At 41.3% G+C, this 13,783-nt stretch overlaps 1 protein-coding gene across 2 annotated transcripts in view; it reads right to left on the minus strand.

Annotated features, from left to right (window-relative positions):
• Positions 1-13,783, minus strand: part of FAM114A1 (family with sequence similarity 114 member A1) — a 67,295-nt gene that overhangs the window by 29,526 nt on the left and 23,986 nt on the right. The window contains exons 4-6 of one of the 2 annotated variants that reach the window (XM_077758944.1): positions 4,902-5,015; positions 4,673-4,773; positions 1,938-2,072 (exon numbers count right to left, since the gene is read on the minus strand). In XM_077758944.1, the coding sequence (XP_077615070.1) occupies positions 1,938-2,072; positions 4,673-4,773; positions 4,902-5,015 (350 nt within the window). Of the gene's footprint in view, positions 1-1,937; positions 2,073-4,672; positions 4,774-4,901; positions 5,016-13,783 lie in introns of those variants that run through there. The other variant, XM_077758945.1, reaches the window with a different exon arrangement.

The raw sequence follows: 13,783 nt of genomic DNA on the forward strand, positions 1-13,783 counted from the left end.
TGAGCTATAACATCAGAGTGGTTATATGAGGGTGACTCTGGAAAAGACAAGAGGAAATGGCTTCAAACGAAAGCTTTCCAGGAACTGCCCCTAACATGATGTCAGCGATGGCTCTTTAGTAGCCTCCTAGTGTTGAGCCAGGAGAAGATATGTTTGCCCTGCCTGTGAAATTTATGAAATCTGGGGCTGTATCAGCTGCTCCTGATTTCAGGAAGGCAGAGGCAGACCTGGTGTGCCTGACTGTTAAGGAGGAAGGGGACCAGAAGCATGTCTGCACTGTGGAGTATGAACTGGCCGTGTGCCATCTAAAAGAGCAAGTTCACCAACAGGGTTTTATACTTGGAAAAGAAAACAAATACTACTTTTAATTTCCTTGACTGCTGTAGTCAAGCAAACCACAGATTAATTTTTTTTTTTTTTAGAATTTCTTTTTTTTTTTTTTTTTTTACAAATGGTTTATTTTAAAATTGGTTTCCNTTTTTTACAAATAGTTTATTGTCAAATTAGTTTCCACATAAACGGATTAATTTTTTTAAAGTTACCTCTACGTTCAACGTGGTGCTTCAATTAAACTCATGACCCCAAGATCAAAAGTTGCATGCTCTACCGACTGTACCAGCCAGGCGCCACACAATTCTTCGTATCATGTTTCCCAAGGAGAGATGGAAAACTTTTAAAACTGGAGGTGTGAGAAGAGAAGCCCATCCTTGCACATAGTAAGAGGACTATAAATTAAAATTCCAAGGAGATACCATTTCCACTTATTATATTGACACATAGAAATAAAGCAACAATAACTAGCATTCCTGAGTGTTTGCTAAGAGTCTGGTACTCTTCTAACCCATTTAATCCTTACGTCAAAGCTATCAGCAGGTATTGATGTTACACCCAGTGCACAAATGAGTAAACTGGGGCACAGAAGGATTAAGTAACCTGCTCAAGGTTATGTAGCTAGAAAGTGGTAGAGCTTGAATACATACAATGATGCTTTCAACCGAATGCTTGTGTCCCCCCAAAATTCATTTTTTAAAGTTTATTTATTTATTTTTGAGAGAGACAGAGAGTGCGCGCATGCACGCGTGCAAGCGCACAAGTCAGGGAGGGGCAGAGAGAGAGGGAGACACAGAATCTGAAGAAGGCTCCAGGCTCCCAGTTGTCACCGACAGGGGGCTCAAACTCACAGACTATAAGATCATGACTTGAGCTGAAGTTGGACACAACCAACTGAGCCACCCATGCGCCCCACTCCCCAAATTCATAGGTTGAGACCTAATCCGTAATGTGATGGTATTTGGAAGTGAGGCCTTTGTGAAGGGATTAGGTCATGAGGGTGGAGCACTCATGAATAGGATTAGTGTCCTTATAAAAGAGCCCCCACAGAGCTCCTTGCCTCTTCCACCACTGAATACACGGAAAGAACAAGGCCATCTATGAACCAGGAATGGGCCATCACCAGACACTGAATCTGATCTCAGGCTTCCCAGCCTCCAGAACTATGAGAAATCAATGTTTGTAGCTTATAAGAGACCTAGTCTTATATTCTGTTGTAACAGCCTGTGTGGACTAAGACAAATGGCAAAAATGTAATAATCTTCAAGAAATGATTAAGTGAGTAAAGCAAGGTACAAATGGGTGTGGTTAGTATGCTACCATTTCTCTGCAAAAGTATATATGTATCTGTATCTGTGTATCTATACCCATATCTACAGCTATATGATAATTCTGACCAAATCCATAAGAAGCTGTTAAGAGTGTTTGCCTCGCATGAGGAACTAAATGGCTGGGGAAAGAGATGTATTAGAAACTCAATTTTCATTCTCGACTGTCTGTCATTTGAATTTAAGTCACATGCTTTAAAATACCTATTAAAAAAGATAAATAAAGACATATTTACTTTACTGGCTGAAAGAAAGGATAGCAAAAGTATGTAATCCCACCTGAGATAAGGAAACGGTTCTCTCCATGAGTGTCTTGGTCCTCTTAAAGCCTGGGTCACTCTCCGCAAGGACATTCATGGTTTTCTTACCGATGAATTCCAGAGCATCCAGACCACCCGTTAAGACACTTTTACCCTGCAGATGAGATAATCACACGAGATTAGCTTTTGCCTTTTGCAATTTCACAGCAGTCAGGAACTCGCAGAAGGTACTATCTTCAAATATTAAAATCAATATAAAGTCACAATTTTTTCTCATCAGGGATTTAATATCCATTAATGCTGTTTTCTTTTTCTTGGAAGGGCATATGTCATATAATTTGTAGGCCATACAATATTATTTAAAATGGATGCTTAGGAAAAACCAAAGCATATTTGGGATTAATTTTTTACCGGCTCTATGTGTACGAGTAGATATGTACCTAAGACATGAAATTAATAGGCGACCCCATTACTGGTTTTGTTTGCAAGACTGTTAACCCAAGTAACAGAGTTGTTTGGAGCACTCTATTAAAATGTCAAATACTCTCTCCCATCTAGCGAATTCTTTAATCTAGGGCCTTGGAGTGCAGGGCCCTCAGGCTGTTTCAGATGGCCCTTGGATACTTTCAGAAACTAGCAATAACCGCCTATCATTAGTATATTCATGAAATAAGACAGGCTGATTTCCATATACCGCTGCCTTTAGAAACTATTTCATCATACAGTTATCCTGCAAATCTTCTTGTCAGCCTTTGTTTTCCTTAAAAAAGAAAGATTAAAACAACCAAGATTTACTCATATCAACTGTTCATATAAACAGAACTGCTTACAGTTCTTTACAACTTCTGTTCATAACACTGCAACCACGCAACTGCAACTATACTCTGCACACATCTGTGTTTTCCCTGCCTTCCATGAGCTTACACACATTATAGTTTAGTATGATATTATTGCCCATATACATTTTCCAATCTCCATAATTATTGCTTCATTAGCAATATTAGGCTTCACACTGAACTAATATACTTTAGTAGTCATTCGGACATTTAGACTTTGTTTTCAGATTTGGGGACCATTCAATATTCACGTTAGAAAACAGATTTTAACATACATATATTGTGGAAGGACTATGGGATGTCAGCAATTAATACTTTTGCTTGATTTATTTTCTTTTAACATCCTATGAGGGATTACTCCTGCAGAGAATAAAATGGGAGAAGGAAGGACATGGGGACTTTGATTAAAGGCAGAGCTGGTGGGAGTGTCTGGAGCTTGGGAAAAGAAAGTATCAGAAGGTAGAAAGGGAACACAAAAAGGAAATGAGGGTGCTGAAGGTGAACCCAGAGCGCCCTGTGCTGGTGCTCAGGGAGACGATGAACTCATTTCTTATAACCAGGGATATGGAAAGAGCTCCGGCCCATCTCCAACCCGATCCCCTCCACGTGAGGCATACTGGACACATACTGCTCTTCGACTCCTAAAACACATTTGCTGCTTCTGATTCAGCCTACTTAGTCTAGAGGACCTTGAGTTGCAGGGAGAAGAGCACGCATTTTCTAATTCTGGCACACTCTGGACTCCAAAGGCTGGGGAAGACAGCCTCACATGTGTGTGCACAGCTCCCTTTTCTTCCCACATTGCGCTGTACTTGCCTTTGGGTTGGCTCTGTCTTCTAGGATGATGTACCCTCTTGTTTGTCCACATATGCCCAGCATTTAGCATAGTTCCTGGTATATAGTGAGGGCTGATCACCTTTTTTTTTTTTAATTTTTTAATGTTTATTTTTGAGAGAGACAGAGTGTGAGCTGAGGAGGGACAGAGAGAGAGAGAGAGAGAGGAGAGAGAGAGAGAGAGAAAGAGAGAATCCCAAGCAGGCTCCAGGCTCTGAGCTGTCAGCACAGAGTCTGATGCGGGGCTCACACTCACCAACTGTGAGATCATGACCTGAGCTGAAGTCAGAGGCTTAACTGACTGAGCCACCCAGGCACCCCCACCTTTTTTTTTTTTTTAATGAGTGAATGAATAAATTGGGCATCAACCATATTTCTAGAAAAAGTAGTTGGTTGGTTTTATACAGCAGAAAAGAAACCTTTTCTTCCTGACACTGGAGACCAGCTAGCTATGTCATCTCAGTTCGGGTGCCTTCCCCTTTTTTCATTATTCATCAGTGTTTTGTTGCCAATAACAAGCTTCTTAAAGGGGCAGGCAGGGGTATGGGGCGGGGGGATAAACAGGGTTATTTAAAGAACAGGGAGAGTAGCAATGGGAGGTTGAGATGGGGAAGAATGTTGGTCTTAGTTATCTGGAAACACTCAGAAACATCTCGGGATGTTGTTTCTAATTCCTTACCAGCATTTTTTTTGTATCTGCATGGCTTTATAATTTTCAAATTGAAGGTTAAGAAACATAGACTGTCGAGGAAAAACAGCTGTCTCAGCTCTAAGACGGAGCCCTCTCTCCTCCCCAGCCGGAGGCTGTCCTTGTAGCTGTTGGAAAGAAGACTGTTACAGCAGCCTGAAAATGTTCCTTCTGAGCAGTCCTTTCTTTTCAACATAAAATATATTTCATTTGCCCTTATTATTTTGGTGCCAAGGTTACGCCTACTCTGTAGGAGACAGCATAACAAAACCATAATCCAAGGTTATGAGCAAGGCCATCTTTTCTCTGCTGTATCTAGGTCACGGGTAAATACAGATACCAAAAGAAGGCGCTGGGAGACACCAGGGAAAACAGAGGAAGCAGCTAATGACTTACTGTGTTTTGAACCACATTGGTGATGGCAGACAGCATGCCCCGAGACCCGGATGAGGGAGAAGTGGGTGGGCTTTCTGTGGGACTCTGATCTGTGGCCACATCTGCTAGTAAGGAGAAAAACATCCTCTTAGAGTTCAGTCTACCGATCTGAACTTAGAAATCTTCGATTTGTGCACATAGTGCGATACAGCTGAAGTCCAAGAAGCCCCCCAAAAAATAGGTCACTCACTCTGAGGGACTCCACTTTCGGTATCAGGTTGGGCTCCTTCAGAAGAGCTGGAATTTACACCATGAATCCGTAGGGTGGCTCCTGCTTTTTCCTTGACTGCTGTCAATCCATGACCTGCCAGGAAATAAAAATCTGGTTCCTAATACAATAGAAACCCACGGTCTGCAATTCGACAGCTCATGTTCCAGAGCTGCTGTAAGCTGTAGGTGTATACCCTGGTTTTAAGTGTAGCGGTTAACAGCATGGACTTTGCAATCCTCCTCATTTGTTTCTCATACCATCTGACTAGCAACCTGGGATTCCAAATCCAAGATATCTGGGAATAGGATCCCTGTCTTTTCCTCTTTTCTCTTTTCTCACCTCCTCAAAACAGGGCATACATCATTCGTTTTTGAATTCCTTGCAGGCCTAGACTGTCACAGACACTCAATTAATATTTGTTGATTTGAAATCAGATGAGGCTCAGCATGCTCTTTCAAAGTGCTGGTCATTCTTGCAGTGTGGAGAGTGCTGACGGGTCAAAATCAAAAGGCAAATCAGTGAGCAAACCAGGAAAGGCACCCAATGGCTCTGACAGTTGTCCCAAGCAGTAACAGTGCATACACAACCTCCTACAGTAGTCAGCCAGGATGGAGGCCACTGGCTTTACCCCATGTGAGCAGGGCCAGGATGCCTATATCCTCCAGAGCCCAGCACAGTGGGTGTTCAATAACTCTTTGGTAAACACAGAGCTGACTTCTTCATCCCGGCACCGTGTGCCACACACACAAACCAGCCCTGGCCTGACAGAGAAATAGTCTTGGCTACATTTTAGTCTGGAACAATTAATTTTTCTCCTTAGAGGCCCCCATGATGAGCCACTGCTTTTCTCAAGTTCCCCAACTGAACACAAAAATTAATGGTCTACTGACCGTCCTAAGTGGCTGTTTGAGTTCTTGTAGGACAAACAGCCAGGGATGCCACTGTCCCAGCACTCACTCCCCATTAGCATTGCAGGAAGAAAGAGAAGAAGATTTTACCAGGAACCCAGGCAATGTCAGGTTGCTAAAACCCAAGGCAGCAGCAATATTAATAGGTGGAGGGAAAATCCCAAGTCGTGGCAGGATTTGAGAGCCAAAGAGAACCATCTAGTCTTAAAAAGCACCATTAAAATGACCAACTGATGGGTCGCCTGGGGGGCGTTAAGCATCTAACTTCGGCTCAGGTCATGATCTCACGGTTTGTGAGCTCGAGCCCCACGTTGGTCTCTGTGCTGACAGCTCAGAGCTTGGAGCCTACTTCAGATTCTGTGTCTCCCTCTTTCTCTGTCCCTCCCCTGTGTGCGCTATCTCTGTCTCTCAAAAATAAATAAATGTTAAAAAAAATTTTTTTAAATGACCAACTGTCCATCTGAATAAAAGAAAGACATGGATGACTCCCAAACCCAAATAGTAGTCTTTTATCAGTTGTAACTTTATTTATCAGAGTGATCTTAACATAATCAGGGCACTAATATTTACCAGGGGACTAATTACATCCAGTGGAAACCGCCTGTTATTATACACTATCTAGAAAACAGGGAAACAAATAACATTATTTACAGTGTTTAAAACATTAATTTCATAAGAAACATAATGTCTATATTTATGTGCAGCTCATTAGATACAGTTCAAATTCATTATTAAGTTACTTGGAAAAAATATGCCCTATAGCTGCTAAAACTAAGGCTTGAATTCATTCTCTCTAGATTCTAGTAAATTCCAAGCACTTCAATGGAAACTTATTGAAGTTTCAGTAACACCCTGAAGTTACAAGATATCATCTAACCTATTTACATACTGAGTCCATATTCCTTGCCATATTTTAAACACACATATATATTCCAAAAGGAAATAATGTACATACAAATCTCAAATATGATTCTCATTGAGATTTCTGAGGGCTAACATAAAGGAACTACTGAGTTGGAGAAGACAGAAAGGCATCTGCTATATTTTCTTTGTGAAAGCTATATAAGAAAGATGATTCCACATCCTTCCTTGAGAACATGAAGGGTTTAGTGGTTTATCTCCTATTTCACCTTCTATACCCCTTTCACGTGAGGACCATGTCTGATTCTTTTCCTAGGGAAGAACAGCTTCTCACCATCTCAGAACACACAGGATTAGGGGTCTATCTTAATAAATTGCCTCTAGAATAGTTACTTTGTTTCTGGAAGGAAATACCATTTTTGTGTTCAGATAAATGGGATGTGTCTGTTTAATACACATGACACTACATTGCTATTCCGGCCACTCATACATACATACATACACACACACACACACACACCTATACCATCCCCCCATATGCCCACACTCGCACACGCCTATACACACATACCTATACACCCACACCTATACACCCACACTAACACCTATACCCCCACACCCCCTACACACACATCCACGCATCCACCCATCCACACACCCCCCACCCTATACCCACCCCAGCTCTCCTTAGGTATAATTGATATACAAAGAATTGCACATATTTAAGTTTGCTCCAATTATATTTTCTGGTAAACAATTCTATCTGAATTCTTTTGTTAGTAAAAGTACATCTTTACTGCATTCAACTAAAATTAGAAAGCTAGGATTCTTCACAGATAAGGTTAGATGATGCCACACCTGCTTTGAAAACTAACTTCTAAAGCTTTACTTAGTGTGACATCTAGTGCCCAGAACAAGGAAGTAATAATATAGAGTAATTGTTGCCTTTTGACTATGAGTAATTCATTCTGAGATACTGATTAGGTTCTACAAGTAACAGAAAAACGACAACAACAATAAATACGAATAATACTGTATCATATAATTCTTGGATTCTTCATACTTCATCATGAACCCTAAGTACCTTCAAAGAAATGAAATTCCTTCAAATTCCATGGTTCTAAAGATGGAATATCCTTTATCCCTGGACTTACTGCAGCAAAAATAGGTGAATATTGCAAAGAAGATAAGAATGTTGTAGAATGGGGCGCCTCGGTGGCTCAGTCAGTGGAGCACCCCACTCTTGATTTTGACTCAGGTAATGGTTCCAGGGTTGTGGGATCAAGCCCTGTGTCAGGCTCAGGCGCTGAGCATGGAGACGGCTTACTATTTTCTCTCTCTCTCCCTCTGCCCCTCTCCCCTGCTTTCTCTCTCTCTCTCTAATAAAAAGAAAAAGAAAAAGAAAAGAACACTGTACATATGCTGTGATACTGTATCATTTTTAAAGTAAATGTTAAATGATAGGTTGGTGTTTATTTCTCACCTATACCTTAGCAGTAAGCATGCTAAACTTAGGCATCAGGAGTCTTCTGGAGGAATTTTGGTTCCATCATTTACTAGCTGTGTGATCTTTGTGAGTTACTTAATCTTTCTGAGTCTCTACTGTTATGTCTTCTTTGAAAGGGGGAACAGGGGAAAGGGGGATTTTAACAGCTATCTCCCAGGGTTCTGTAAAGTCACTAAGGAAAACATACACGAAACCCTTGGTATTGGCCAACACTTTCTGAACACTTACTATGTCCCAGGCACTGAATTAGTTATTTTTAGTAAAGTAAATTATCTCATTTAACCTTCTCACCATGAGATAAGGGATATTATTATGCCCATTTCACAATGGAGAAAACTGAAATACAGTGACATGAAATCTTTTACCCATGCTCCCAAAGCCAAGAAGGGGCAGAGGCAGGTTTTGAATCCAGTCCTAACTGTGGAACTTACACACTGAACCCTTATGCTATATTAAGAAAGTTTTATATGTCATTTACAGTGGATTAAATGTCATATATAGAAATGCCCCATGTCTATAACTTCTTGGAAATCAGATCCTCAACCAGGAGCATTCTTATTTTTAAAACACTAGCTTATGCTAATATTACTGGACTTCCCTTACCTGGACCAGACAGCAAGGTGAAGGCCACTTCTGGAGTGAAATCTTCTAATCCTGCCCCTTTCTGTCAGGGATTGGCACAGTGTGATGTTTTTAGAATCATCCCCACGCTGTGCAGACACAGATCCTCGACATTGTGTGGTGTTATCTTACACATCCAGTTTATTTCTTTTTCCTTCAAAAAGCACATGATGTCACCAAGCCATTATCTTGTGGGTTCCACCAAGATCAAAACCCATTAAAGGGAGGTCTCTCCTCTTTGTGAAACTGATTTGTTGTCTCTGGCCGAGTGGTAACTTAGGGAAGCAACAGCAGGTGCCTGGACAACTGGGCTAACACCACAAGTACTTTTTTTTTTTTTTTTAATGTTATTTATTTTTTAGAGACATAGAGAATGTGAGCGGGGGAGGGTCAGATAGAGAGGGAGACAGAGGATCTGAAGTGGACTCTGCATGAACAGCTAAGAGCCCGATGTGGGGACTTGAACTCATGAACTTTGAGACTGTGACCTGAGTCTAAGTCATACTCTTAACCGACTGAGCCACCTGGGCGCCCGTCTATGAGTACTTTCTACTGGTCCATGTAGGAAAGCCCATGTACATAGGGCACCAGATAACCCACTCAGAGGGCTTCCCCTTTGTTTGAATTTTTAATACAATGTCTTCTTCCTTTCCTTAAAAAAGGAATGTAAAAATGGATATATAAAAAAGAAACCTAAAAAACCTCATAATTTCACTTTCCTGACATATCTAGTTGATTTTTAAAACAAAAACCTTTGTATTACCAAATTTAAAGAGTTTAGAAAACACAGACCGCAGAAGGTGGACCAGCCTCTTTCTCTCCAGACCATTTCCACTGACTTACTAATATACCAGAGAGTAGAGTCTATGAGTTTATAAAAGCCTATGAAAATATTTAAGACCTGAAAAAAAAATTTCTTCTAAAAGACAAAAAGGAAAATTTGCAAACTGGAAATAGAAATTAATAAATATTTACTTAAATGTATTCAAAATGTGGTATTAGGTCAACTGGTCAGCTGCAGTTCAAATGAATTCAACTCTTACACAGTCATATGTAAATTACATATTTATTTGCTTAAAAATTTTTTGATATTTTTTTTTTCGAGAAAGGGAGAGCTTGAGCATGAGTGTGGGAAGGGCAGAAAGCAAGGTTGAGAGAGAGACTCCCAAGCAGGCTCTACACTGCCAGTGCAGAGCCCAATGTGAGGCTCAATCCCACAAACTGTGAGATCTTGATCTGAGCTGAAATCAAGAGTCAGATACTAAATTGACTGAGGCACCCAGATGCCCCTGTAAATTATATATTTAATGAGGCATTTGGCTGTGATTCATTACATTTATTGTGATATAAGAAGAACTTCCAAAAGGAAAAGTGCTTGGAGTTCTGAAAAGACTTTAAGTGACCCTACCTTCCTCCCTGGGCCCCTGGGCCCCCATTTCCTTCTAAAAATAACAACTCTTATTTGTTGTGATTTTTTTCTCATAAAACATTNNAGAACCGGAAGCAGGCTCCAGGCTCTGAGCTGGCACTCAGCACAGAGCCCGACACGGGGCTCGAACCTACGAACCATGAGATCATGACCTGAGCTGAAGTCAGACGCTTAACGGACTGAGCCACCCAGGCGCCCCCTCATAAAACAGTTTTAAAAACCATATGCCAGGGGTGCTGGGTGTCTCAGTCGGTTAAATGTCCGACTTCAGCTCAGGTCATGATCTCGTGCTTCATGGGTTCGAGCCCCGCATCAGGTTGTGTGCTGACTGCCAGCTCAGAGCCTGGAGCCTGTCATCAAATTCTGTATCTCCCTCTCTCTCTGACCCTCCCCTGCTCAAGTTGTCTCTCTCTCTCAAAAATAAATTAAAAAAACATTTAAAAAATTAAAAAACAAAAACCATATGCCTATGTATAAGTGTTCTGGCCCTACTTCTTCTACTTCAAAACATACAGCACATGCAGTGGGGGCTGGTGGACTGGCCTGTGCATTAATGGAGGACATCTCTGGAGAGTCATCCTGACTGGCCCCCCCCAGCAGCTTCCTAGGGGGCAGGCTGAGGCCTCAGAGAGAACTGCATCACAGTCCAGTTTCTCTGATGGCCCAGTTCTACTTCCTAATCCTTCACTCTCCTGCAAGGCTTGCTCCTGAGAGCACTTCACAGTCAAATGCCCACAGCCTAGTCTCAGCCTGTGTCTCTTTTGGGCATCTGCCTACAACACTGATCTGCCTCTTTTCTTTTCTTTTCTTTTCTTTTCTTTTCTTTCTTTAATGTTTATTTATTTATTTTTGAGATAGAGATAGAGAGAGAGAGAGAACACGAGCAGAGGAATAGCAGAGAGAGAGAGGGAGAGAGAGAATCCCAAGCAGGCTCTGTGCTGTCAGTGCAGAGCCCAACATGGGGTTCAAACTCACAAACCGTGAGATCATGACCTGAGCCAAAATCAAGAGTTGAATGCTTAACCGACTGAGTTACTCAGGCGCCCTGAGAAATACAGCAGTTTAAAAATACTGGCTGTATCTCTGACTTCTATCAAAGAATTCATGATAGTATAAAAAGCTGTGAGTAGTTCAGAAAAACACAGATGATATTGCTGTGCTCAACCAAGGCAGACATCAGTGCAGCAAAAAGAGGAGCCATTCAACCTTCCTTCTGGAAAAGTCTTCCCTCTCCATAACGAGGCTTAGTGTCCACTCCGTGATCAGATACTCACTTATTTTTAGGTTCAAAATTGACAAGAAGTGTTTCTGAACTGATAGCATGTGCCTGGCAGTCAAATAGAGATTCATTAACCCCTCAGTCTTATTCATAGATTGTGAACAAACCCCGTGCGCTGATCTATCATCCTGTAATTGTATTGATGGTCCTGGAGCATTTTCACATCATCAGCCTTCAAAAATGAATCCATGTGATATCGATAGTGATTTACCCAGTTAAGGGTTCTCATTGTAGTATCACTTTGACAAGTTTGCCATTCTCTGGAGTAAACGCTGTCATTATTTCTGACAGTGCTGGTAGAAGGGTTTCATTAAAATGTGCAAAAGGGGAAAACTGTATAACTTGGAAGAGGATGGGAGAGGGAAACAATGGTAATTTTGAAAAGGTAAAAATATACACATCAGATATATCTCTCGCTCCTCAGGTATCCTGTAAGGGGTGTTTAGACTTTAAAAAAAATTTTTTTAATGTTTTTATTTATTTCTGAGAGAGAGAGACAGCGTGAACAGGGGAGGGTCAGAGAGAGAGGGAGACACAGAATCCATAACAGGCTCCAGGCTCTGAGCTGTCAGCACAGAGCCTGACGTGGGGCTCAAACCCACGAACCGTGGGATCATGACCTGAGCCAAAGTCGGACGCTTAACCGACAGAGCCACCCAGGTGCCTCAGGGGTGTTTAGACTTCTAAAACTGTCAAAACTAGAAAGAAAAAAAAACCTATTTAGGACTTTTGTAATATCTAGAATTAAGTTGCTGTATTCTACTATCCAATTTTTACCTTGGTATCTCTGTATATGTCTCCGCATTGTTGACTTCCATTTTGATATCAATCTATCGTGTAGGAAAATTTCAGGGCTCTGAGATGCTGGTGGGAAATCACATCTGGTTCTCACAGCATCACTTTGAAATAATCATCAAAATCATTATTTTTTATATTTTCCCTTTCCATTCTGGCTTCTGCCTGGGTCTCAAATAATAACCATTTTAATTTCAGTTTATGAACTTGTCCAAAGGCGTGAGTGATCAAGTCTTCCTAGAACATGATGACAGTGTAGCTGTGGATGGAGCTAATGTAAAAGTTGTAGTCTCTCCAAAAATAATTGTTGGCTGAGAACTGTTTGATTTTATACCAAGCAGTGGGTGGCCATTTTTTCTCATTTTCCCTTAACCTTGGAGTCAAAGTAGTGAGGCAAAAGACAAAACATGAAAATATAGAGTAGTAAAAACTCAGCCATTTTTTGTATTTTCCCATTTAGCATAGGGGTTATAAATATCTTTCTCCTTCTATGTATAGTCACAGACTATGGAATCATCATATTCTGGAAGTGGGAAGGAATCTTAGAATTTCTTAAGTTCCCCCGTCCATACTTTTCCAAATAAGGAATCTAATCCAACTAAGGTGCATGGTGTTGCTAGTTAGTGACTGTCCTCTGTGATCACATGTTAGTAGCAGGCAGGACCAGGTCTCAGATCTTTATGATTCCTGATCCAGTGCTCTTTCTAAGAGAGAACCACCTTCCAAATGTTTCAGTTCTCCAATTGCTCTCCTGCAAACTCTCAGAGAGAACTACTCCCAGAGAGAACTACTACAAGAACACAGTAGTAGTTCTAACTACTGTGGCTGCAGTTTTTCAACAAGTATAGGAAGTATTGGTTTCTATTTCTAGTGATCAATTGACAGCTCTGTGTTTGGTTACCAGCTATGTGTTTTGCACTTCTGTCTGCAACCGGAATTCCTCTGGGGGTAACATGAGCTTTCTGAGTGGGAATCAACTGCAATGGAATATGTGGTTATTTTCTTTCTTTACTTTCCACAGGCAATTTATAAACCTTCAAGAGCTCATCTACTGCTGGGAGTGCTCTGTTTTCCAATGTCTCTTTGTCCTGTGATAATAGCTATTAGCGTTGCAAAGTCTTGGGTGGATATTATGCCTGTACATAACAGAAGGTGTGCCCGACTTGCTTCTCTCATTCCCTAGGTCGCAGCTTAATATAGAGGACAATCCAGGATAGGGCCCAGGACTTTTTAAACCCTATTCCAACCCTCTGTTTCAGACTGTGAGCCTGGCTGTGGCACTTCTCCATTTGTGGGATCGCTTGCGATCCCTACTATCTTTTCGGAGTCAAGCTCCTGACTACCACCATTGCCTGTTTCCAGCCTTGGAACCCATAACTTCAGCCCCCACCCCGTTATGCTACAAGTTTTAGTTCTCTATCACATCCACAGAGATACTTACCTCGTTTTAAAGTATGTATT

This window comes from Crocuta crocuta, unplaced genomic scaffold (genome assembly GCF_008692635.1).
Source record: "Crocuta crocuta isolate KB4526 unplaced genomic scaffold, BGI_CrCroc_1.0 scaffold223, whole genome shotgun sequence".
NCBI classification, from domain to species: Eukaryota; Metazoa; Chordata; class Mammalia; order Carnivora; family Hyaenidae; genus Crocuta; species Crocuta crocuta.